The sequence below is a fragment of the Panthera uncia genome (genome assembly GCF_023721935.1).
Source record: "Panthera uncia isolate 11264 chromosome A1 unlocalized genomic scaffold, Puncia_PCG_1.0 HiC_scaffold_17, whole genome shotgun sequence".
NCBI classification, from domain to species: Eukaryota; Metazoa; Chordata; class Mammalia; order Carnivora; family Felidae; genus Panthera; species Panthera uncia.
In genome coordinates, this window is record NW_026057577.1 from 39469346 (window position 1) to 39494694 (window position 25349).

Consider the following 25349-nt stretch of genomic DNA (forward strand, 5'->3'; position numbering starts at 1 on the left):
AAAAAATTATAGTCATTAGTTCTCTAAGTTCCAGGGAGAAAAGGTTTTACCCAAACTACTTATTTCTAGTAACAGGAATGTATTATAAGGATAACATGTCATAGTAAGAAAAAAGGATCCCAGAGGGAAAATGTGGCATATACATACAATGGAATATTATTTCATCAAAAAGGAAATCCTGCCACATGTTACAACATAGATGAAACTTGAGGACAGTATGCTAAGTGAAACAAGACAGTCACAGAAGGGTACATACTGCATGATTCCCCTGACATGAGGTATCTGAGGTAGTCAACTTCACAGAAACAGAAACTAGAATGATCAAGGCCAGGGGCTAGGGGGTGGGGGGGAAACAAGGAGTTGTTCAGTTCAGTTGTTTTAGTCACACAAGATGAAATAGTCCTAGAGATGGGTACATTGTGCTTGTAGTTAAAAATACTGTACTGTATGCTTAAAAATGTTTTAAGAGGGTAAATCTTATGTTATATAGTTTCTATCACAAAGAAAGAAAGAAAGAAAGAAAGAAAGAAAGAAAGAAAGAAAGAAAGAAAAAAAAAAAAAAAAAAAGGATCACAGTTCAAATAAATGATCCAATAGGAAAGACTGAGAATGTGCTTCAGGCACCTAAGACTTGTTCAAAGACAAGGTACTGGATTTTTTTTTTTTTAAGATTTTGATATTTCATTACAGTCAGTTCATAGTCATAAGGGGAAAATTCAAGTGTGTTGGACTGCTGTGCCCATGCTTTGGTGTTTAGTAATCTTACAATTTTGAATTCCATATTTTGTAGAGAGCTGTGCCAATATATTTGTAATGCTTAGAACACCTGCCTTCATCACTACGAGCAATGGATTTTCTTGCCATCCCTTTCACTGGTTCTTCTGACTCTACTATCCGGCCCTCACCTACTTTTCTGTATCTTATTTCTTTTTCCATTTATCAGTATGTTGATTCTTTCCATATTACACTACTCAAATTCCAGCAGGGGGGGCATTATTTAGCTAAAATAATATCCATCACCCCTATTACACAGAAGTCCTCGTGCAAAGTATCCTCAGCCTATGTATTGACTGCCCTCGGACAACATGTCACCCTTTGTCTGATTAGTAGTCATGCCTCCCCACGCTGAAAGAAGGGCCCTGAGTTCTCTTTCCTCAAAGAAATTGGGTGGGACAATTTTTCATAGAGGTCAGGCATCATGGAAGACAAAATTACTATTAATGTCATTATTTGAAATTAGAAGTTATTTGGTCTATTCTCAATATGGCATAAATGAGTAATCTCTGTTTTAACAGGACAATGCAGTTTGCCCCAGGCCAGATGAGTTGTAATTAGTAGCCAAGTTATAGTTTGTGTCTCTAGATTTCTACCTCTAATGTTTCTCCTGTACCAGGTACTACCATTGTGATAATCAGCATTAGTAAAGAAACTAGCATGTGGCAACTTTTTCTTAGCAGTACCAATCTGTTACTGCATTTGTCATGGTAAATGTTATCACCACTGAATGTTTGGATAGATAGCAACAGGTATCAATAGATGCAGACATATAAATATACAGGTACATTTAAAAACCACAAGCTTGCAGTATTCTTTTTAAATAACTTTGATAATTTTTCATTTTACTTTTTTTCAGAATATTATTCATAAAGCTTGGCTCATTTCCAGTAAAATTGCTTATTCAATTCCATTTTTAAATGTCTTTTTTGTTAATTTTGGCCGAGTTTTAAGTACTTTTCCTTATTGACCATATGTAAGTGATAACCATTTCCACTGATTACATTATCTGACTTACAAAGATGTATCAGATTACTGTTAAATTTGCATGTCAAAATTTTTGCATACTCAGCAAATATTTAAGGCAGAATAGTTAATTAAGATGTTTATTTTAATAGAACATTAACCCAGTACAAAGACTTTCAATAAAGAAAATATTTGCTATCTTAAAATATCGGTAGAAAAAGCCATGAGAAATAAAATAGAATGAGACTCAAGATTTAGGTATTGTGCCCTTTACATTTTGGTCTCATTATCCTATTCTAATTGTATCTACCACTATTTTAATTTACCTTTTATTACAGTCTAGTTAAACTCCACAATATCCCTTTTCCTCAAAATATACTTCTCCTGAACCTCACCTGAGTGTCTTTATGTTTCAGATCACTCTTTTCTCAAGGCTTTTATCAAATTTCATGTCTCTTATAAATCTTTTCTTAATGTTTCAGCTGATTGTAAACTTTCCCATTACAAACTCCCATGGCACTTCATCTTTTGGTGGTTATCACTGTTTATTTCAAAGTAGAGCTATGTTGGGGATTAGCCTTAACTACCCTATTAAATTAGAAGATCCTTGAAGGCAAGGTTTATACCTGATTCATCTTTAGTAACTTCCACAGACTTTGAAATTGATGATCAGTAATGACTCAGCAAATCAATGAATGAATAATTTTAGTTTATGTACTGCTGAAGTGAGCACAAAGAAGGCATCATCTTGATAGAGATAATGGAAAATGAGAAGTGGACTTTAAAAATGAAGAAAGAGGGTAGCAAATCAGTAATGTGTTCAGTGGTGAAAGATACACTTCTTCATACCATGAAGAATATTCAACTGATACAAGATTCAACATACTCAGAGCAACTGAGATGCAGGGGAAAATGTAGCATGGAGAAAAGGCCACACTTGGCATCACTAATTTTCAAACGGTTTGTATCTTTTCCCTCTTTCATTTTGATCAACGAATATGTATATAATGTCTTTGCATGTACTCCCTGTACTAGATACTAGATACACACTGGTAATTTAATCTCTATGCACTTTTTTTTAGTTTATTTATTTTGAGAGAGAGAAGGAGAGAGGGAAGAGCAGAGAGAGAGAGAGAGAGAGAGAGAGAAAGAGGGAGAGAGAGAATCACAAGCAGACTCCACACTGTCAGTGCAGAGCCCAATGCAGGGCTCGAACTCACAAACCATGAGATCATAACCTGAGCTGAAACCAAGGGTTGGCTGCTTAACTGACTGAGCCACACAGGCACCCCCTCTCTGTGCACTTTTTTTGATGATCACTGGGTGATGTGTGGAAGTACTGAATCACCATATTATACAACTGAAACTAATATTATGCTGTACGTTAACTAGCTGGGATTTAAATAAAAACTTAAAAAAAGTAGAAAGTAATGAAGGTGGAAGCTGGGTGAGGCACACTGGTCCTCCCCTTTCTACATGAAAACAAAATACTTTTATTTGTTACATATGTTATGGTTACCTTCACAATCTTATTTGAACAAATTTTATTGTTTAAGCATTAAATTCAATATAGCAAAGACAGAAACATTGTAAGCCCCAGAAAAAGAACAGAAGACACTTAGGAGAGTTCTAAAGGAACAGGAAGAGAGGAAGTTAGGAAAGCAGTCTTTGGAGTGGAAATTTGAGATAGGCCATTGTTACAACAGTGAAGAGAGTCAGCAATACAAATAAACCTTTAGAATGTGGCCAATTGTGAATACCTAGGTAGCTTGGTGAAGTTCCACCAAAGGTAAGAAGCCACTCAAAGAAGGTCCTTGGAAGTTAGATCTCAGAGGAGTTCAGCCATGGAGATGCTAATGACAAAATAATGATTGCAAAACAAGGAGGAAAAGGATAGAAAGAAGGCTAAAGTAAAATCTCCAGGGTTCTACATCTTCTCTTAAAAGTGTATCTCTGGCCAAGATGGATTCTGGATTTGTGTATACATTCTGCAGGCAGGTAATGATACAATTTTAAAAATCAGAGATGAGAAACTGGCCGATCTAATAAATCATTAAAAAATAAATACTTGGCTTTTCTAACAGTACCCTTATACCCTCTGTGGGTCACAGCAGAATCCCTTGTTCCAGAAATAACTGTCTCATCACCAAGATAATTAATAAAACTTTGAAGCTAATTCTGGCTAGGAAGCATAAGGCAGGGTTTCTGAACATCTCTATTGGCATTTCGGACTGGGTAACTCTTTTCTGGGGGCCAGAAGTGCTTTCCTGTGTATTACAGCATGTTTAACAGCATCCTTGGCCACTATCCACCAGTGCCATAGAAGATCCCTAATTGTAACAACTAAAACTATCTCCAGATATTGCTAAATGTCCCCGGGGTTGTGTGGAGAAGGGGGACAAAATTGCCTCCAGTTAAGATAGAGTAAAGCTAATAAAATGTAACCTAGAGTCCAAACCATTACATAAAATTCTATGTATAGATGAGTCTGAGTTTATTCCCCAAAATACAGGGTGTGAAAGAAGAGTCAATCCCCAAATCAGGCATGAGTAGGTGATTGAAAAAGTGTGGGAGAAAGCACATGGAGTTGGAAGTCAGGAGACATGGAATGAGTTTCAGCTTTGCTGTTCTCAGCTGTTTGTCCTTGAATTTATGGCTTCCCCTCATCAGCCTTACAGATAAAATGAAGATATTTGAAAATACTAGAATATACCAAGACCCATTCCAGTTCAAAGACTATGATAAGTTTGTGACTATTCATAAATGTTCACCTAGTTCTTTGGCTATTGAATTCTCACAAAGACTAGACACTCAAGAGAGCTGAGTGTATTTTCTTGTTGAAAACAGGAAAACCTGACAGGTTTCCCCTCTTTCTTTTTTTTTTTTTTTTTTTTTTTCTTTTCTAACAGGGCTCCATGCTATATCTACCCTCACTGTTCAATTCTATGAGCAATGGAAGGAAAAAGTGTGCTCTGGCAAAGGCATCTATTTTGCAATATTCATTTTTTTTTCTTTCTGGCAGTTTTGCTTATGCAAGCACTTTTTGCTGGGCTCAGAAATGTAATTCAAGTGGGCAAGGAGTCAAGGGTGAACTTCCATGGGAATTGTTCTCTCCATTTGACTCTCTTCCCAGAAAACAAACGTCAGAGGATATTCTGCATTTCCGCCATAAGTAGGCTGCCATTTTCCATTGCATCACAACTTTGAGAGATTACTGTGACTCCCAAGAGTTGTTTTCAGAGCACACCAGTTAATTAGGTGACAGACAACTGGGTGGAGTGATACTTTATTATTCTAGATGTCTCCACACCCACCACAGATTTGGCCTGGTGCCACCACCAGCCACCCTCACAGCAGTGGCATCTTACTATTGCAGCCACACCCAGATGACGACAAATCATATTTTTTAAGAACTTTAATTAAAATTGCATATATTAATTAATCTAAGGGCAAAAAAAAAAAAAAAGAGTGTCAGCTCTTTCTTTCCCACTCTCCTTTTTTTTTTAAGATTTTGAGATGTAACGAGCTAGCCTCGTAAGTGAATGTGGCTGATAAATATATGAGTTGAGGCAGCTTGAGGCACATAATACCAGCATGGACCAAGAACAGCAATGAGCTTAGGCTTAGCACCTTATAGCTCATGGAATACTTCTACTCTTACTGTTTAATTTTATCTTCACGACAAAACTGATTTGTAGATGGCAGTATTACGTGTATGTTTTAAATGAGAAAATGGGCTAAGAGATGTAAATAAATAGGTTTAAAATTGCACAGATAACTTATGGGACCCATTTTTTTTTTATTCCAAATCTTACACTTTTTTTCACAGCTGTTCCCTATGTGACTTCATGATAGGGTATTTTAGTCAAAAGGGTCATCATGTAATTTGCTATCTACTGAATGCTGTTCTAGGCGTTGTTGCCTTTGAAGACTGTATTTTTTAAAACTTTTTTTTAGTAGGCCTTGTTTTTTAGAGATGTTTTAGATTCACAGCAAAACTGTGTGAAAGGTACAGAGATTTCCCATATACATCCTGCACCATACATGCATGGCTTCCCCCATTATCAACATCCTCACCAGAGAGGTACATTTATTACAATTGATGGACTCATCTTGACACATCATTATCACCCAAAGTCCCTAGTTTACTTTAGGGTTCATTCTTGGTGTTGTAGATTCTATGGGTTGGAACAAATGCATAATAATATATGTGTATCCTTATAGTATTGTACAGAGTAGTTTTACTATCTTAAAAATCCTGTCTGAAGGCAATGTTTTTATTACATTGGTTGATGTACTTGATTAGTAAAATGTAATTAGTCTACCTTCATTTTGTTCCTTTTGTCAATTTTCCGATGTGCCTTGCCTCATGAGTAATTTAGAAATTTAATCCATGTTCACAGTCTCACTTCAGCTAAAAGTGAGGACTGGAATTAAAATGCAGACTCCCAAATTCCACATTAAGTACTATTTGGCTGTATTCATGAACCTGCTAATGAGTTAAAGGCCTAAGATGGACTCATAACGGTAGGAAAAGGCATTCCCCCACCCCCATCCCCAGAGAGCTGATAAAATATTTCCTCTCTTTTAAAAGAGGAAATATTTGAAAATGTAAGAGCTTAAAATGAGCTGTTTCATTTTCTGACCTATATGAAAAAGTGTCACTTTTTCATGTTTCAAATGACCTATCAGTCCATCCAGCCACGTGTGGCTATTGTTCATTGTGGGTGACCCAATTCTTTGCCAAAGCCTCACCACTTGGAGTGCAATAAGCTGTCCAAAGGAAGGGGCAATGATGAGGAAATGACTCCTCTACCCTGGAGGCTTAGTTTGTACCCATAAAATTAGGCCCCGGGTTTTGGCACTTTCCATAAAATATTCAATACTTTCAAAGCCCAAGAATTGGATTTCCCCACTGTGATCTCTAATTCAATATTGTCAACAGGGTAACAAGAAGATCTTTCTAATAACATCTAACACTTGTATTCTCCATACACCAGGAATCATCTGAAGTCTTTACAGGAATTACCTCATGTAATCTTCATGGCATCACTGTTACAATTTTGAGTTTAGCAGTGAAGAAATTGAGACAGGGAGTTTCAGTCAATTGTCCCTGGCCACATATCACAAAAGCCAGTTTCTGAATCCAGGTAGCATTGGTACAAAGCCAAACACTTAACTTCGAAGTTTAAAGTACTTTTGGCTCTCAAGTAGTCTTCACTATGTAATTCACACTTACCAATATAATAGTGGCTTTGGCTTTTTCACAGAATCATCTCAATCTGCTTAACAATGCTGTCAAATGGATGATACTCTTATCATGGTTTGCAGGACGTCAAAATGCCAGCAAGTCACACATTTCCAAAAAATCACTGGTCTTCTATGGTGCACTTTGGAGAATTGATCTTCCCTACCCAGACATTGTCAGGCTCCACCTGTAGGAGATGGTTCAGGAAAATCCTAAAACATTTTACTTCATTTTGACTGGACTCTTGAGTCCAGTCCATTTCTTTCTTTTTTTTTTTTTAATTTTTTTTTTTTTTTTTTTGAGAGGCGGAGAGAGACAGAGCGCGTGTGGGGGAGGGGCAGAGAGAGAGGGAGACACAGAATCTGAAGCAGGCTCCAGGCTCCGCTGTCAGCGCAGAGCCTGATGCGGGGCTGAACTCCCAGAAGGCGAGATCATGAGCTGAGCCGAAGTCAACCGACTGAGCTACCCAGGCGCCCCAGCAATCCATTTCTTTCTATTGATGTTTCTTCTCATTACAGGTTCTATTTCCTATTAGTTTGTTAAGTTTTTATTGCAGACTAGTCATTGTCTTTACTCTGTTGGGTGATAAATATTTTTGTATTCCTCTGTTCTTGAGCTTTGTTCTGAGACACAGTTAAGTTACTTGGAAATAGTTTGATACTTTGAAGTCTTGATTTTAAGTTTTTTTTGATGGAACCAAAGCAGGCTTTGGGGTTAATTTTGCCCCACTGCTAGAGCAATACCGTTCTCAGATCACTAACTGAATGACAAGGTTTTTCCCTTTTACTGATGAAATACAAGGTATCTCCTCTCCTGTTTAAGTTCTGTATATTGTTCCCTGTAGGGTGATTTTTTTCCCCTCGACTTGAGTAGCCTTCTCAATTACATTTACTTCTTAGTTCTCAGTTGAAGACTCTTATTTGCTGCAGCTCTCTGAAGACCTTTCTTTGAAGTTCTCTTAGTCCATGCCGTGTGATTTTTTTCTTTTCTTTCCTTTTTCTTGAGAGAGAGAAAGAGAGAAAGAGTGTGTGCACACACATAAGCAGGGGAGGGGCAGAAGGAGAAAGGGAGAATCTTAAGTTCCATTCTCAGTGCAGAGCACTAAGCAGGGCTGAATCCCATTACCCTGGAATCATGACCTGAGCTGAAATGAAGAGTCAGACTCCAATGAGTGAGCCACCTAGGCACCCATGCCATGTGAATTTTAACTCCCTTGGTCTCCCCAACTCTCAGCTGTGTATCTGCATTTAGGGAAACTGCTAGGCTCTGCCTGGGTTTTCTCTCTCTGTGTAGCAGCCTGAAAATGGTCTATAGACAGTGAGCAATGTAGGTATTGCTTACTCTGTACTTGTTCCCTCTCCCAGAGATCACCGACCTGTACTATCTGATGTCCGATGTCAGAAAACTGTGTAGTTTTTCTGGGTTTTTTTTTTTTTTTTCAGGTAGGAAGAAATATCCTTTCCCTGTTACTACTCCATTGTAGCCAGAACATAAATCTTACTTATCATTTAAAAACAAACCAGTGAACTCCTTAGCATACATACTAATTTGTGTTTCTCTTTTCAGGATATAAAGCAGGTATTTTCCTTTTCCCACCTGTCTTCTCAAAGCCTTCTCATAATTTTCCTACTAATGAAATTTTGAAAAGTATATCTTTAAGCATCTTTTACATTGTTAGGAGACCCAAAGTTCATTGGAAAAAGACAATAGAATCTTGATTCATTAAATTCCTATCTGATTCCAACTTTAACCATTTACTGCCTTTGAGAAATTTCCTGTATCTCTCTAAATTTCTGTAAAATGGGGATACTAACAATATTATATGTCTAACCTACTCACCAGGTTAGTAATGAGGCCCAAATGAGAATATGTATTTTAAAACACCCTTTCATACTCTTTCAACATTTTCTCCTCTTTTTCTTTTTCTTTTTTTAGTTTTCTTTTTCTCTTTAAGTAATCTATGTGCCCAACGTGGGGCTCAAATTCATGACCCCGAGATCAAGAGTTGCATGCTTTACCGACCCAGCCAGCCAGGCACCCCTCTCCTTCTTTTCTTTCCTAATATCACTGAATTAGTGTTTAGATCTATCAAATATGAGAGTGAAAAAAAAAACCCATATCAGAATAAAAGTCAAGAGACATGGATTCCTTTGCCAACTCTTTGGCTAATAGATTTGAGGAAAAATCATTCAATCGTGCTGATTTTCAGTTTTACCAACCATGAAATGGAAATAACAAATTATCTACTTACTTTAAAGGGTTAATATGAGGATCAAATATATAAAATATAAACAGCGTACACATATTTATACTGTGTACAAATTGGTATTGTACTATACAGTATTCTATGAGTATTATTATTCTGGAATAAAATTTACATATAAGTACAGTATAATAGTAAGGTGAATACCTTTATTAATGCTAGTAACTGCATAGAGTTCTTAAATAATTTCCTGTACACTTTAAAAGCACTTCTCCCGGGGGAACCTAGGTGGCTCAGTTAGTTAAGCATCTGACTTTGGCTCAGGTCATGATCTCATGGTTCGTGGGTTTGAGCCCCGCATTGGGCTCCGTGCTGACAGCTCAGAGCCTGGAGCCTGCTTCTGCTTCTGTGTCTCCCTTTCTCTGCTCCTCCTCTGCTTTGGGTTCTCTGTCTCCCTCTCTCTCCCATTCCCCTGCTCATGCTGTCTCTTACTCTTTCAAAGATAAACATTAAAAAAAAATTAAAAACAAAACGAAACACTTCTCCCAGAAGCATAAGTAGTATATTCTAAGAGTGAGAGAAAAAATAACTGCTATCTTATACTATAGACTAAAGCTAGTTATTGCATTTTCCAAGAGTGTTCTTGTGGTTGGCAAATAAATGTCCACCACTTACAGCTCCTCACTCAGAAATATTAAAATTACTTTTAAGGAAAAATATTTTCTTAACTAGATTAGTTTTTTAGTGAGGCTTTGAAACGCATTAATATCACCTGAGAGTTATCACTCAAAATAAACCAAAAACCCACTAGATTCAAAATCACTTTCACATTCAATTTTAATTTCAACTCCTGCCTAGCTGTTAGATAACTAACTAGTGATACAGTAAAAACTGAAAATATCAGATAAAAGAAATTGCCAGAGCAAAACTTAGGCTCTCATAATTATTTAAGGAATGATGCATTCTGATTGTGTGAATTTTTCAGATAGGTGAGTTGGAATACCTATAATCCCAGATCATTTTTTTTAAATTGAGCCTGATTTCATCAGGGAATCCCCCTTCAGAGGCTAAATACCTGTGCTAATATACTGGCTTTACTCCATGGACATTTTTTTAAAAAACACTTTCACAGATTTGACTGAACAATGATTTGTATGATTGTTTTCCACCACTTCCACTAGACCATAACCTCTTAAAGATAGAGGTAATGACTTTTTATTCACAAATCTAACACTAGCCTCTCACACAGTGCCAGGCAAATGTAGGCATTTAGTCAATATTTGTTGTATTCATGTGGGAGTACTATGCAATCTGCTGGAATACCATAGCACCTCACTTTGGACTCACATTTTTAACTTTTTAAATCATTTGGTCCTATACCCTAGAACTCTCTGATTTCAAGCTTACTATTCATCCCTTTATTGCTTTTTTCTGTCTAATGAATAAAGATTGTCACATGACACAATCAATGTGTTACTTGATTGAATGAAATTTTTCAAGTCTTAAGACCTAGATACGACTCTCAGCTTAACCACCTACAAGCCAGGTGCTTGGTGTAAGTCACTGTGCGCATGCTTCACTGGTGTGTCCCTGCGTGTCCAAATCTCTTCTTATAAGGACAATGGTCAGTTTGGGTCAGGGCCCAACCCTAATGGCCTTATTTTAACTTAATCACCTCTTTAAAGGACCTATCTCCAAATGCAGTCACATTCTGAGGTATTGGGTGTTAAGGCTTCATATATGAATTTTGGAGGGACACAAGTGAGACTATAACAGTGAGTATCTGAGATAAGTTAATTACAGGTGTAGGTAACATGGTCTCTACAGTGCGATATTTAAGAGCATGGGCTTTGGAGTTTGCCTTTACTTGCAATGTAAAAACTACTTCTTATAGGCTGTACGACCTTGAGAAAGTTACAGAATTTTACCAAACCTCGATTTCTTTACCTGTAAAAAAAGAACAAAATAGTTTCCTTTTAGGTTTTCTGTTATACCTGTCAGTTAGTATACAGTAAACGCTAGCAAATTAGGGGCGCCTGGGTGGCTCAGTCGGTTGAGCGGTTGAGCGGCTGGCTTCGGCTCAGTTCATGATCTCGTGGTTGACGAGTTCACACCCCTCATCTGGCTCTGTGCTGACATCTCAGAGCCTGGAGCCTGCCTCAGATTCTGTGTCTCCCTCTCTTTCCACCCCTCCCCCACTCATGCTCTGTCTCTCTCTGCCTCAAAAATAAACATTAAAAAAATTTTTAATTAAAAAAAGCTAGCAAATTTTATATTTCTTTGCAAATAATTTTATACAGATATATAAATCAAAAACACAGATTATCTTTTCAGAATTTTACTTATAGCAATTTTGTTCTTGCTTACTGTATACATAGACACATAAATATTTCACATATAAAATACACAATATTCTTTCAACAAAATTCATTATACTAGCTAGTTCAAAGTAATTCACTGTGATTTTTTTCCCAAGGACCATAGCTCCACAAACTTCTGTTTTGTAGAGTCAGAATGACTCCTAGGAGACTCCAGAATGTACTGAATTTCCAGGTGATGGACAGTGTGGAGTCATGGAGCAGTGGTTCTAGTAGCATCAACTGTAGGGATATTGTATTTTAGAACAAATATAACCCAGTATGTAAAAGTTAATCCAGTTAAAAATTAGGTATTGAAACTTTCCTGTTTTCTTAATCCTAATCTAATAAAAGCAACAATATCTATAAATAGTAGGGTCTGTGATCAAACAGTGCCCATCCCATCTTGTTCTTAGATAAAATGAGATGCTTATCTCTATAGTTTCTAAGGCTTTGTGGACAAACAGAGGGGAATTTCCAGAGAGGGAGTGAAGTTAGCTGTTAATGGAACAGTGCAAGATAAGAAGGTGGGTGAAGGCTGTTTTCCAGTTAGCATCTTTCAAAAAAGAGAATACAGACAGACCTGTTAAATTAATGGGGAAAAATATGAGAATTATAGGAAAGGAAATTACGGATAAGAAAATAAGAAGTAAATTACTTCATCTTCTAAGATCTATTAGGGTATATACTTTACAGTCATGATCGCAACACATTTATTTTGCCCAAGCCATTATGGGTGAATGGTTTTGTGTGTGTATGTGTGCAATTGTATGAGTGTGTGAGAGCAGGCATGAGAAGAACTAAATGATCAGTAGCACGCTGTCCCTAGTTTACAGCATTATAATGTCTAGATTCTCTTTGAACTCCCTAAAAGGCTCTGGGAGAGCTTTATCGGGTGTATAAGGTGAGCAAGAGGCAAGGCTGGGATTACTTTCCAAGCTAGTTCCTGATCTGGGGTTCATTCATGCTACCATCTGGGGCAGGTAAGAAAAGAATAACACGTACTTTGCTACCTCACGTGATTGCATAAACAAATCAAGACAGCTAATAATGGCAGATTGTTTTGAAAATGCAGAAAGTGATTTTATCTTAAGAGACTATAGTTATTTATTAAACTATGGTCATCATCAAGGATATCTCTACATAGAAAAAGAAGATTTGAACCACAGTCTGATAACTTCGGATTTAGGAAATAAATTTGGCCTTTAGCAACACTACTGGTCTACAAAATCTCGTTTGCTTTTATAGTTTTCTTATCTCTTTCCTGTGTGTCAATATCCTTGACGTGAATTCAGATTCTGGACCACTTGATACCTGTTTTGAACTGTAAAGTTTATACTTCTTGTACTCTAGCTTCGTTCCTTCTTCATGAGAAGAAAAAAAGGTTCTACATGTTTCATGAATAATTGAAAGAGTGAAGAAAAAAAAAAGATGGAATTTGGAATTTAAGGAAAACTACTCACGCTCCCTGCCTGCCTTGCTGGCGCGTCCCTGCACCTGCGCAGAACCTGCTCCTTGAACGCTGGCAGGGGAGGGGAGGACGACGCGCTTCCGGAGCCAGAGGACGCGGGGGCCTGCCGGCCTGCTCCTCCGCCTCAGTCCCCAGCACTCTGCAAGACTAGAAGGGACAGAGGAACCTGTCCAGGTTCCCTGCAGGGCAGGAAAAAAGGGGAAATGTCAACATGGAAAAAACTCTATGATGAAAAGAAAGGAAAGCTGGAAGCGAGGCTAAAGCCGGAAGATGAAGGGAAATCCGATGAGGAAGAGAAGCTGGAAGTGGAGGGGGAAGCCAGGGCATGAGGGAAGGTTCCAGAATGGGAGACAGCCAGATGATGAGGGACAACCAGAAGATGAGGGAAAGCAAGAAAAGCCGGGCAAGTCCGAGAATGAGGGAAGGCCGCAGTGTGAGAGCAAGCCAGAATCCCAGGCAAATCCTGAGAGCGAGCTGTGGGATGCGGAAAAACGCCTGGCTGAAGATGACATGCCCAGGAAAGCAAAAAGAAAAACGGACAGGGGAACAGACGATTCCCCCAAGGATTATCAGGAGGACTTACAGAAAGGGCACTCGAGGAGATGATGAGAGAACGTGGAGATATGTCAAGGGCTCAGGAAGAGCTAAGGAAAAAACAGAAAATGGGTGGTTTACATTGGATGCAAAGAGATGTACGGGATCCTTTCTCGCCAAGGGGATCATGGGTGTCAGGAAAGTCATGGGTGGAGGTAGGGGCCAAGTGGGCTTACATGATATCCCATATCTCTAATGCCTTTGGTCTTAAATTCTGATTTCTCTGATGAAAATATTGCCGACTCTGCTTTCCCTGGCAGGCATTTGCCATGCTATGTGCTTTAACCTTAAGCTGATACTTTGCTTTAGCATTAGCTAAACTTTGGCTTTAACCTTTAGCTGATACCTTGCTTTAGCTGGCACTCTTGTTGCCAGCAGCCTTTTGATCCAACTGCAGTGTTCTCTGTCAGTAGGACATTTTCACTCATGTGCATGGAAGAGGTTTTCATGGTACATTGTAAAATAACAATAAAGAAAAACAGTTTTCAGAACCACACTCACACACAAAAGTACTCTCATAACCCAAACCCCATTTTTCTAAAACTTCAATCCCATTCATTTGAATTTAAATGTTGTGGTTGTCAGAAACATGGTATGTGATGAATCACCTCTGGATTTAGAACATTCCTGAAATGAAATGGAGAAAAAGCCCTGATGTCAAGAGGCAACTGGTTTTCCTTCCAATATTGGGAGTGCTCATTGAATCTTCTTTTGGCTCCCTCTCCTCATAGAAGAGGCTATCCATTCCAAACTTCTTATTCATCATTTCAGACGTACTGGGTGTCATTGAGGAGCACTTTTCCAGTAAGAAGGAAACCAACTCCTCAACCTTTCCTCATAGCAGAGATTCTTTAGAGATGCAATAATTTTTTGGTTCTTTTGTTCTGCCTTCACACCACTTCCACTCCTGGGAATACTATCCATTTGGGCTAGGTTTGGGGTTCATCGGAGCATATTACACAGTCACCAATTCTACTTTAAGCCATTAAACTTCCTTATCACCAGTAATAGAGTGTATTGTTGGGTCCCATTTCATATGATCTGACAGAGCAGATAAAAAATAAAAAATTGGTACTGGTGTGTCAATATTTAGAGGACACTTGTACAGAAAAAGCTAAGGAATCAATGGTGACTGAAATCTTGCAATGACTTTGACAAGTTTTAAACAGCAAATGGTCTGATTTGTTTTAGATATTGTGGTTTAGGGCATAATAAAATGGGGATGCCTGGGTGGCTCGGTTGGTTGAAGGTCCAACTCTTGATTTCAGCTCAGGTCATGATCCCAGGGTTGTGGAATCGAGCCCCATGTCAGGTTCGCACACCAAGTGTGGAGCCTACTTAAGGTTCTCTCTCTCTTTCCTCTGTCCTTCCCCTGCTGGAACTTGCGCATGTGTGCACGCTTCCTCTGTCTAAAATAAAACTTAAAAAAAAAGAAAGAGAGAATATAATAAAATGAAAAGGAGAACTTATATCTTGACTTTTTAATCTTAGTTCAGAACGTGTTGGGGGTGTGATTCCATGATGAGTAAACTTAAATCTGTTGTTGAGGTCCATGTCCAAGTGATATTGACTTTTCTTGGGATCTTTGACATTAACTAATACACCTACACCATTATAATAACATAAAAATGCAAAACCAACTATAATTAACTATAAGACTTATCACTATACTCAAAATTATTCTAAGCCTTACACATACACACACACACACACACACACACACACACACAAGAATTTCCTCTAACTCTTACAACAATTGTATACTGCAATTTTATTACCCCTGTTTTGCATATTGGGAAACTGAGGCCAAGAGAAAATAAGTGATTTGCCCAAGGCAACATAGCTAGTAACCGATGAGTCAAGATTTGGACCCACGTCTACCATACGTCAAAGCCAAGTTCATTTCCATTACGCTGTAAGGTTGCAAAGACAGGAATAGAAACAAATTTCCTGACTCTCTGTTCCATTCTCTTTCGATTACGCCATGATGGATATCAATTTTCTAATCTATAACAGTAATGCAGTTTGAATTTGCTTTCTGTAGACACTCATTTTACGAAACTATTGGAAGAAACAAACCACAGACCTTGAAACCAATGATTATACTTTTATAGGAAATAAGTTATTTCATTAAAAAAAAAAAGAAAAGGAAATACTCTGGCTTTGATGGTATCCAGAATATTGACATCATTCTCAAATTGGCTAGCCTTAGATCAGTTTTCTGGAAGAACCTTTAAAAGGGTTTTGATCCCATAAAGTTTAAAACTTTCCCTCTATGAATGTAGAGACCCTTTGGAGTACTGGAATCAAACTGTTGGGCTCTGGCTTCAACCATTTTTACATAATTTTTCAGGTGCTTTCTTGAGCTACTGGAGTAGAGTAAGCAGGTAGACAAAAGGCATTACTTGTAAAATGGAAGAAGGAACTAAGGAGAAGATACTATCTCTAGAAAAATGTTACATTGATATATTCGTATTTTTAAATACTTTATTCTTTCTTTCCTCCTTGGGAGACTAAATAATGAGTCAACATAGGAGTAAACTAAATTTAGGAGAAAATTGGTTGAGACAAGTTTTTCAAACAGTCATTTGGGGAGTGATGGGTTGTGGAAACTTAAAGATGGAGACTCTAATGTTTATGATTACGATGTTTGGTTAGACCAAAAAGTGAGACCTTAGAATGTAAAATGTCCTTCAGGTTGAGAATTTTTAAAAGTAGTTATGTGCAAGCTTTGATTTCACACAGTTTCTGCCTTTACTAATGCGTGATGGAAGCCATGAAAAAAGTTGAAAAAAGTGTTGAACTTGTGGTCTTCTTCAAGTACCACCCTTGAGTCTTCCTTCTAAACTGTGTGTTCTGGGGAAAGTCAGTGTTCCTTTTCTGAATTTCAGCTTTCCCATGTACTCAGTGTTAGAATCTTGCTGGGTTAGCTCTGTGGGTTGTTAATTCTAACTTGTACATGAGTCCATGGCACTGAATTGAGACACTTCAAAACATCTGCGGATGGAAGCAACAGCTTCTCTCACTACAGGCAACTTTCTCCAGATGTGGGAATCTGTAAGTCTCTGACTAGTAGGGTAATCCATCTGTCTTTTTCCCTCCCCTCCCACTTATGAAGGGAGCCCAGTTAGAAACATGTTTGTCTGAAAAGTAATGTGTCTGGTCTTGGTGAAGAATTCAGTTCTTAGATACTAATAACCGTGGAGTATTAAACTTTAATGACATTCTTGGATTCAATCTATCGCTTTTTGGGGGAGGTATCATGAAAACGTATTAGAACTGTAGAAATAAACATTATCGGTTCAAATCTGCTCCCTTGACAGGATGCTAAAGGATGGAAACTAAATTGATGTGGTGTATTAAGTCTAGCACGACCTTGAACAACTGGTTTTATAATGTTGGTTGTTGTTGTGGGTGTCACCAGTATTTGCCAGTATATATAAAAAGTAGGCTGGATCTCCACGGGTTCAGTCTTAGAGCACCAGCTGGTGAGCAATGCACGGAGCAGACTTGTAACCAACTTACATCATCTTCAACATGAAGATAGCCACAGTGCCAATGCTTCTGACCCTGGCTGTTTGCCTTATACAAGGTGAGCAATTTGCATGTAATCTAAGCCTCTTGCCACACATGGTAAAGCCCTAGGCAGGGACTTGTCTCCCTCCCCCTACTCCTGAAATGTGTGTTTGTATGTATATATGTATGTGTGTATGTATAATCTTGAAATATCTTGCCAGACAGAGTTTTGAAGGATTACATATGTGGCTTAATAAATATGTTGTTATCTTTAGAAATGGCAAGTAGTTTGACATAATCTGAATTTTTACCAATGAGAAATCCTTCTATTAATTCTTTATTAGTTCTGAAAAGCTAATAGATTCTTCTTCATCTTCCCGTAACCAACTACATCAACTCATACTGATAGGAATTATGTATGTAGTAGATATTTAAAATGTAGATGTATATTTCATATATATATATACAGTACTATATATAAACAATTAAAAATCAAATTCAATCATCTATTCCTATTTTAAAGTAGCAGTGCCTTCTAGTATATTTTATTTTTGTATTACCAAATCCTAAATGGACTGAGAGCATCTCTCCTAAAGGGTAAGAGACTTTTATAAGAAGTGAAAGGTAAGTTTTTGCACTTGCTATTTGAATTTGAAGGAAACATGAATTGCCTAGGCTCAATCTTCTCTGAAGCATTTGCATTTTTTAAAAGAAAATCACAGAGATGAAGAGTCTGGAGATTATTATACATAAATGATGCCACTTTCCTAAAATAAGTGTGTAGGTACAAAAGGGAGTCTGTTGGGGTGCCTGGGTGTCTCAGTTGGGTAAGCAACCTACTTTGGCTCAGGTCATGATCTTGCTGTCTGTGGATTCAAGCCTCGCACCCGGCTCTGTGCTGACAGCTCAGAGCCTGGAGCCTGCTTCAGATTCTGTGTTTCCCTCTCTCTCTGCCCCTCCCCTGCTCGCCCTCTCTCTTTCAAAAAATAAACGTTAAAAAAGGGGGGCGCTGGAGTCTGTTACTAAGAGAGTATAATAGCCTGGGATTTTAATCATTCTTAATTTTTGTCAAATCTCTAATTCTTGTAGCTGTAATAAGGAGGCAGAGTTGCCAGAATTGAGAAAATTTAATTTTATGTGTATATATGATATGAACTTTACACTACACTATACTTTTAAATTATAATTGCTGTGATATACTTGGTATTTGTTACATTATAATTTTAAGAGAGGTCTCTCATACTTTTCTGTGAAAGGATCTTTTTGAAATTAGATATTTTGAGGGGGTAAGAAAGTATATGAGTATTATTTTCCAAAGTAATTTAGACTTTTATGAGTGACTGGACCTCTGTGAGTGTACGTGCTGATTTCTTGGTGCAGTGCCTTCATTTTATTTGCCATCGTAAGTTTTAATGTGTTCAAAAACAATTTGTGGTTTTATAACATATTGCCATTAAAATAAGCAAGACACTGCACTGAGTGAATTGTTTGTTTATTGAATAGTTTACATTCCCTTAACTTTGGTTTCTATATTTTTGTCCCAGATGCTGCCAGTGAGGGTGAAAATCAGGTTAGTCCTGCTTTTTCTGTTCATTGAATCCATTCCAAGATCTCTAAAGAAAAATGATCTGTGGCCAACACCTTCAAGTTAATAATACAGACATATTATACTGATAGGTACTAATAGCTTTCGTTAAAAACAGAAACAAGTCTTTATGAAGGAAGACATGAATCATACAGACGCACACACACACACAGACACGCATATCAATGTACAAATGATGATGGATGTCTGTAAGAGGCAATCTACCATGCTAAAGGAGTGCTTCAAAATTCCATAAACAGGGGCACCTGGGTGGCTCAGTTGGTAAGCTTCTGACTGCTGGTTTCGGCTCAGGTCATGATCTCACAGTTTGTGAGTTCGGGCCCCAGGTTGAGGTCTGTGCTCACAGCACAGAGCCTGCTTGCGATGGTCTCTCTGCGCGCCACCCCCCCGCCCGCCCCACCCCCCGCGTCTTCTCTCTGTCTCTCTCCAAATAAATAAACTTAAAAAAAATTCCATAAACATACCAGTGAATTAGTATTGTTCAGTTTAACACCTGAAAAAGTAACAACATACATAGAAAGCTGAAGTGAGTGCTCTTGTGATTATTGTGTATAAAGGGGTTGTCTCTACCTAGTATATATTCGTATATGTATGTCAGTGTATGTATTTCATTCAATAAATATTTACTCAGCATCTACCATTTGTCAGACCCTGTTTGAGATGTTGGAGATATTGGAAAGTAAGGAAACAGACAGGAACCCGGTCCTTGTGGAACTTGCATCTTAGTGGAGAAAAACAGACAAGTTAATGAGTCAATTAATAAAATGTATAGCACATTAAATAATGATTAGTGTCACAAGAAAAATGAAGTAGGATGGAAGGTAGGAATTTCTGGGGTTGGAGGTAGTATCAGTTCTTCTTAGGATAGTCAAGAAGTTTTCTCTAAAAAGACAGCATTAAAACAAAGATCTGAAGTCCAAAGCCTGACTCAGGGCTCTGTCTCACCAACCGTGATGTCATGACCTGAGCCAAAATCAAGAATGAGACACTTAACTGACTAAGCCACCCAGGCACCCCCTGTAGAAAATTTCACCGTAGTCTCTATTATTTCATCTAAGTTTGCTGTCTGAGGAGAGGCTCAGAAACCTCTATGGAATAAGTAGGGTAGTAGGGTAGAGTAGAAAAAACTTGGATTTGAAGGAGTCAGAGAGCATGCTCACTTGCATGTTTTATACTGGCAAAAAGAAGAGTATTGTATAAATATCACTGTACATGAAGCCATAATTTGCTTTTTCAGACTCTATGATAATGGGTGGTGATTTCTGATAGATATTTCTATTTTTTAAAAAATTTTTAAATGTTTTTATTTTTGAAGGAGAGAGAGAGAGAGACAGAGCATGAGCAGGGGAAGGGCAGAGAGAGAGGGAGACACAGAATCTGAAGCAGGCTCCAGGCTCTGAGCTGTCAGCACAGAGCTGGATGCGGGGCTCAAACCCACTAACTGCGAGATCATGACCTGAGCTGAAGTCAGACGCTTAACCGACTGAGCCATCCAGGCAATTTTGCAACTGGGACTTTGTACAAACTCTATTTCTTTTAAAAATAAATTTAGCCACCCTTTATGTTGGCATAGGCAAGAAGAACACAAATAATTATGTCTCTGGAAATATTTCTGATAGCAATCTTTGTATATTTTGTCAGAAATGAGAAGTATTGATTTAATGTTTCTTATGGCCCTGGAATTTTTATTTTCCAAATTCAGTAGCTTCAGTTCTTGACAGCTCCAGAAAAGCATGTTGAATGTTATAAACATGACCCGGAACAGCACAGAAAATGACTGTAGTCATCTGCAAGGATCTTTACCATACATTTAAATTTGTTATCACAGAAGGGTTATTATAGTCAAAAGCACCTTGTTAGTGCCCTAACACAGAATGGAGGTGATGCCAGCTCCTGGGGGATTGTATTATGATATTGGAGGAGAGACAGTAGAAGACAATGAGCTATGTCAGAGACAGTAAAGGAAAGAGCTTGGCCCTGGAGGGCTTTAGTTTTTCTGAGACGTGTGGAGAAGACATGAACAACAACAACAATAGCAAAACAAAACAAAATGAAAACAAGCCAAAGGTTTTTCCAGGGAAAAACCCACCTCCTGCTTTTAATTTTTATGGCCTTTTTTCTGTTTGCCAAGAGAATCCATTGGATTATTTCACAACTCAGAAAAATAGCATTGAGTTCTATCTTAACTCACAAGGGATATGTTTCCATCACAAAAAATACCAGGCTCTTCTCTCTATGACAAAGTTGCATCTAGACTTTTTAGAATCAGTTATGTCTAGCAAGCTAAGCAGTAACTTTCCATGTTGGCATAAGATACTGTAGAATCAGGGGCTCCTGGGTGGCTTAGTTGGTTAAGCATCAGACTCTTGGTTTCGGCTCAGGTCATGATCTCACAGTTTGTGAGGCTCACAGAGGCTGCTTGGGGTTCTGTCTCCCTCTCCCTCTGCCCCTCCCCTGCTCATGCACTCTCTCTCTCTTTCAAAATAAATAAATAAATAAACTTAAAAAAAAAAGATACTATAGAATCAGAGACTACACAGAGCTCAAGCAGCCTAGTCATCAGTCAGTTGCCAGAAATTATTACTGTGCTACTCAGATAACATCACTGGGTGGTGATAATCATTTTCTGAGGTATTTTAGTAGGTCACCATTAGCAAAATTTCCCAGGGCTTGTCACTGATATTATTTATTTATTCCTCTTCTCCATTAATTATTCTGCTAGTGCTACCAACTGCCTCCCATGTTAAAGAAGCTAAGTGAAGTACATCATTATCCATTAGTATCCATTAGATGGTAAGCACAATTCAGGCAAGGATGCTCCTGCCTCATTGCTCTATCCATGCATCTAGCTATATACATGGCACTTAGCAAAGTATATTAATATTGTAATGACTTTTTGTTAACTTATTGAATGATTATTATAAAGATATAGGAGGCTGGACAGAATTCTATGATCAATTCTTTTGAAGAGGTTGTATTTGTCAGAGTTGGACACAAAAGCATCGTTTAATTTTTTTTTCTTATGTAAACATCTTGAGGCAGTATTTTTTTTTTGGCAAAATCAAAACAAAATAAAAACCCCACAGAACTTACATTCTAAAGGCTTGCTCTAAATACCTAGTGGATTTTCTAAACTGATAGCAAGTATGACATATTAAATTAGTACTTTATGAGATAGTGCAAATGCACCATTGATTTTAAGTTCCTAGAAAATAGTGACATACAGAAAGCCTTCCATGAAATATATTGAATTTACCTTTTCAGTAGTCTTTTCGTGTTCCTTTTGACAGCAATTATTATTGACCTACTGTGTTCTGGGTATCTTATATGCATCATATTCCAATAATAATAATAATAGCAACAATAATAATAAAGGAGGAAGAAGAGGGGAGAGGAATGTAATTATTGATTATTTACTATGTATCAAGCACCTTTGAATGTTTCACATACTTATAATATTTAATGTTCACAAGACATATGAAACATATGAAATTATATCCTGTTTTTACAGATAGGGTAAGTTAGCCATTGAGAACTTAATTTGAGAAGGCTATTGGGCTTGGGAATGACAGCCCTGGAATATGAGGTCAGGTCTTTCCATTTTACTCGTTGTTTTAGATGAATGCTTATTAAGTGGATTTTCAATCCCCAAGGGACAATCCAGTCATTATTTGAATTCGTGTTATTTGTGTCAATTGAGTGATTGGCTTCGACAGAAATCAGGTAGTGGTCATTAAATAATATTGCTCAAGGAAGTTCTTCTTAGAAGGTAAAGCCTTGGTTTTATGAGCTTCAGTAAACACAGTTCTTTAAATCTTTTCCTTAGGAAACATGCAATGAATATCGGGCATTGATGAAAAATGGAAAATTATTTTGTTCCCAAGATAAAAAACTTTTTCAAAGCCCGGATGGAATAGCATTCATCAGCAGGTGTGCCACATGCAAAATGATACTGTGAGTAAAAGTTCTCGTTCTTTTGAGTGTTTGAGTTACCAGCTATTCTCTGAAATAGTAAATGTATTCTTTTTATATCCCATCAAATGTACTTTTCTAAATCTAAATGGTTAAATAAAAATGCTTAGCAGAAGTTGGATAAGTACCTCCTACCTGGAAAGATTTTTTTTTAACTTTTATTTATTTATTTATTTATTTATTTATTTATTTATTGAGAGAGAGAGAGAGAGAGAGAGAGAGAGAGAGAGAGAGAGACCACGCTAGGGAGCGGAAGAGGGGCAGAGAAAGAGGGAGAGAGAGTCCAAATCAGGCTCCATACTGTTAGCGCAGAGCCCTGCATGGAGCTTGATCTCACTAACCTCGACATCATGACCTGAGCTGAAATCAAGAGGTGGACCCTTAACTGACTCAGCCGCCCAGGTGCCTCCTGGAAAGATTTTTAAATCACTCAAATGGTATTCTAAAACATTCCAGAGGGTAGAGGGTTAATACCTTATGTAGCACTTAATAGTCTTTTAAGGATATAGTTCCAGTTTGAGTTTCCTGACTCTGGGAAAAAAGAATTCTTAGATGTGTTAAGCCCTGACTCTGTGGTACCCTCAGGAGTGAGAAAAGCCACCCACCCCCCCACCCTGGGAATGATGCCAGGCTCTCCTTATGGCAGCCAAACAGTAGAAGGCTTTAAGCAGGACACATCTTGCACTCTGACCCTGTGAGCTGCCAGTGTCTGTAGACACCTAGGATTACAGTAGGATGAAAAGGTCTAAAGAATTAATTTTATTTTCTACATCCCGGCAGCTCAGAAAGGCTGAGTGTCCTGAAAGTTTACCAACATCCATGTAATGCTTCTTAACTTGACTTCCTTCTCTTTGATGACACCCAAAGGTGGAAGAAGGCTTGTTATCAATAGAAAATCCTCAAATCAAAGTGTTCTATTTTGTTTTTGAATAGGGAGGTCATCTTTAATTTCTGACCACCATCAAAACTTCAACACTGATACTAAGCCAACACTAAGCTGATCCATTTAAGATAATTATGTTATAATTAGCTTTTTAAATGCTAATTAAATCTCAGGGGATTTAATTTGACATAGTCAATAATATTGGGATAATGAAGCCATGATCACACATGCTGCTGCTAGTGAAGAAACTGGGGGAAGATGAAGGAAAAAGATCAAGATTTAGGTGGGGATGGGGGGAGACCTATGGCAAATTATTCTCTTGAACCCTGAATGTAAACTAGCAGTTGTATTAGTTACTACAAAGCTTCCTCCTTGTTACATAGGATTGTCTTGACAGGAGACTGAAACTATGAACCTAGTACATTTATTGAAAAATAATTTAAAACAAAAGTAGAATGCCTTGAGACATACAAGGCAGTTTATCTCTTTGAAGTCATTCACTCAATTATTATTTTTATCACTTACTTAAATTATGTCGGAATAAACTCGGTTTCTTAATCTGGAAAGGAAACTGCAAGGCATAAAAGCTATCCTCAAATTTCTGAATTTTCTCTGTGGGACCTTAGAGTGTAGAACCAGAAACAAACAGATAGATTTTGGTTCAGTGTGAACATGGTCTTTCAAAGAGACTATTCCAACAATGGCAGAGATGGCTTTTAGAGTTGGTGACCACCTAGATGTTGAAAGCACTGAAAGGGATGGGGGAGTAGTCATTATGCAGTTAAAGGTAAAGATTCTTGCCTTCTGTGGAACCATATCTGAGATATTTTTCAGTACTGAGGAGACATTTATGGTACCTTGGCTCATTTCTGCATGTACCTCACTTCTGATATACCTGATTGAGCTCAGGGTAAGAGTCAAAATTAAGTTTGACATGTATGCTATTATCCCCCAAATTGGGAAAACATATCTAAGCAAGCTATGTTCTTCCTTGCTCTCTTCCAGGGAAAAACAAGCAAAATCCCAGAAGAGGGCTAGGCATTTAACAAGAGCCACTCAGGCCGCTGCCCCAGAAACGGTGAGATTATTTGAAGTCAACTTGTCATATTTACTTTCAAGATTATGTTTGACTATTTAAAACTATTTGTTTATTTCCTAATTACTAGGTCATACCTGTTGTGAAGCCAACTACTTAGGAAGGGAGGGAACATGGCTTAGTCCAGGGGTGGGCTAACTATCTGGTACAGCTTGTCCCTATGCCCAACCCATGACCTAACTCTCAGAAAACATTTTGGGCACTGACAGACGCTAAGAGGTGGAGTAAGTAAGTGTGATGTCTGCCTTCCATAGCCATTTCTCATTCCTCCTGTCCTGTCTCGGCTTCACCAAGAGCCTTCATGGAACTATTAGAACTAAGTTCAAATCTCAGAACTCTTATTTATTGTCTATGTCACTTGGACAATTTATGTGTCTCTGCGTCTCAGTTTTTTCATCTGTGAAATGGAATGTGGACCAAATGAGAAACTAGGTTTAAAAAGCCAAGTACAAGGTTTAACACGTGTTAGCAGGCATCTAATTCCTTTTCTTTGTTTTTTCTTTCCTTCTTTTATTTCCTACTCATGTCCTTTCTGATACCTGTAGTTTCCCTAACTCAACTAGAGTTGCTTATTTGTATCTATTTTGTAGATTGGAATACAGGCTAATATTTGTTTGAGAAAAGTGCTCTGTGGTAAAAAAAAAAAAAATTTTTTTTTTGATA

General features: G+C 37.8%; 1 protein-coding gene and 1 pseudogene across 1 annotated transcript in view; both read left to right on the forward strand.

Annotated features, from left to right (window-relative positions):
• Positions 1-13165: 13165 nt before the first annotated feature.
• On the forward strand, positions 13166-14123 carry LOC125935141 (transcription elongation factor A protein-like 3; annotated as a pseudogene).
• Positions 14124-17150: 3027 nt separating this feature from the next.
• SPINK5 (serine peptidase inhibitor Kazal type 5) overlaps positions 17151-25349 on the forward strand; it is a 74566-nt gene continuing 66367 nt past the window's right edge. Inside the window, exons 1-4 of the mRNA XM_049648878.1 lie at positions 17151-17205; positions 18674-18699; positions 22562-22689; positions 24596-24668. Coding sequence (XP_049504835.1) covers positions 17151-17205; positions 18674-18699; positions 22562-22689; positions 24596-24668 — 282 coding nt within the window. The remainder of the gene's footprint in view (positions 17206-18673; positions 18700-22561; positions 22690-24595; positions 24669-25349) is intronic.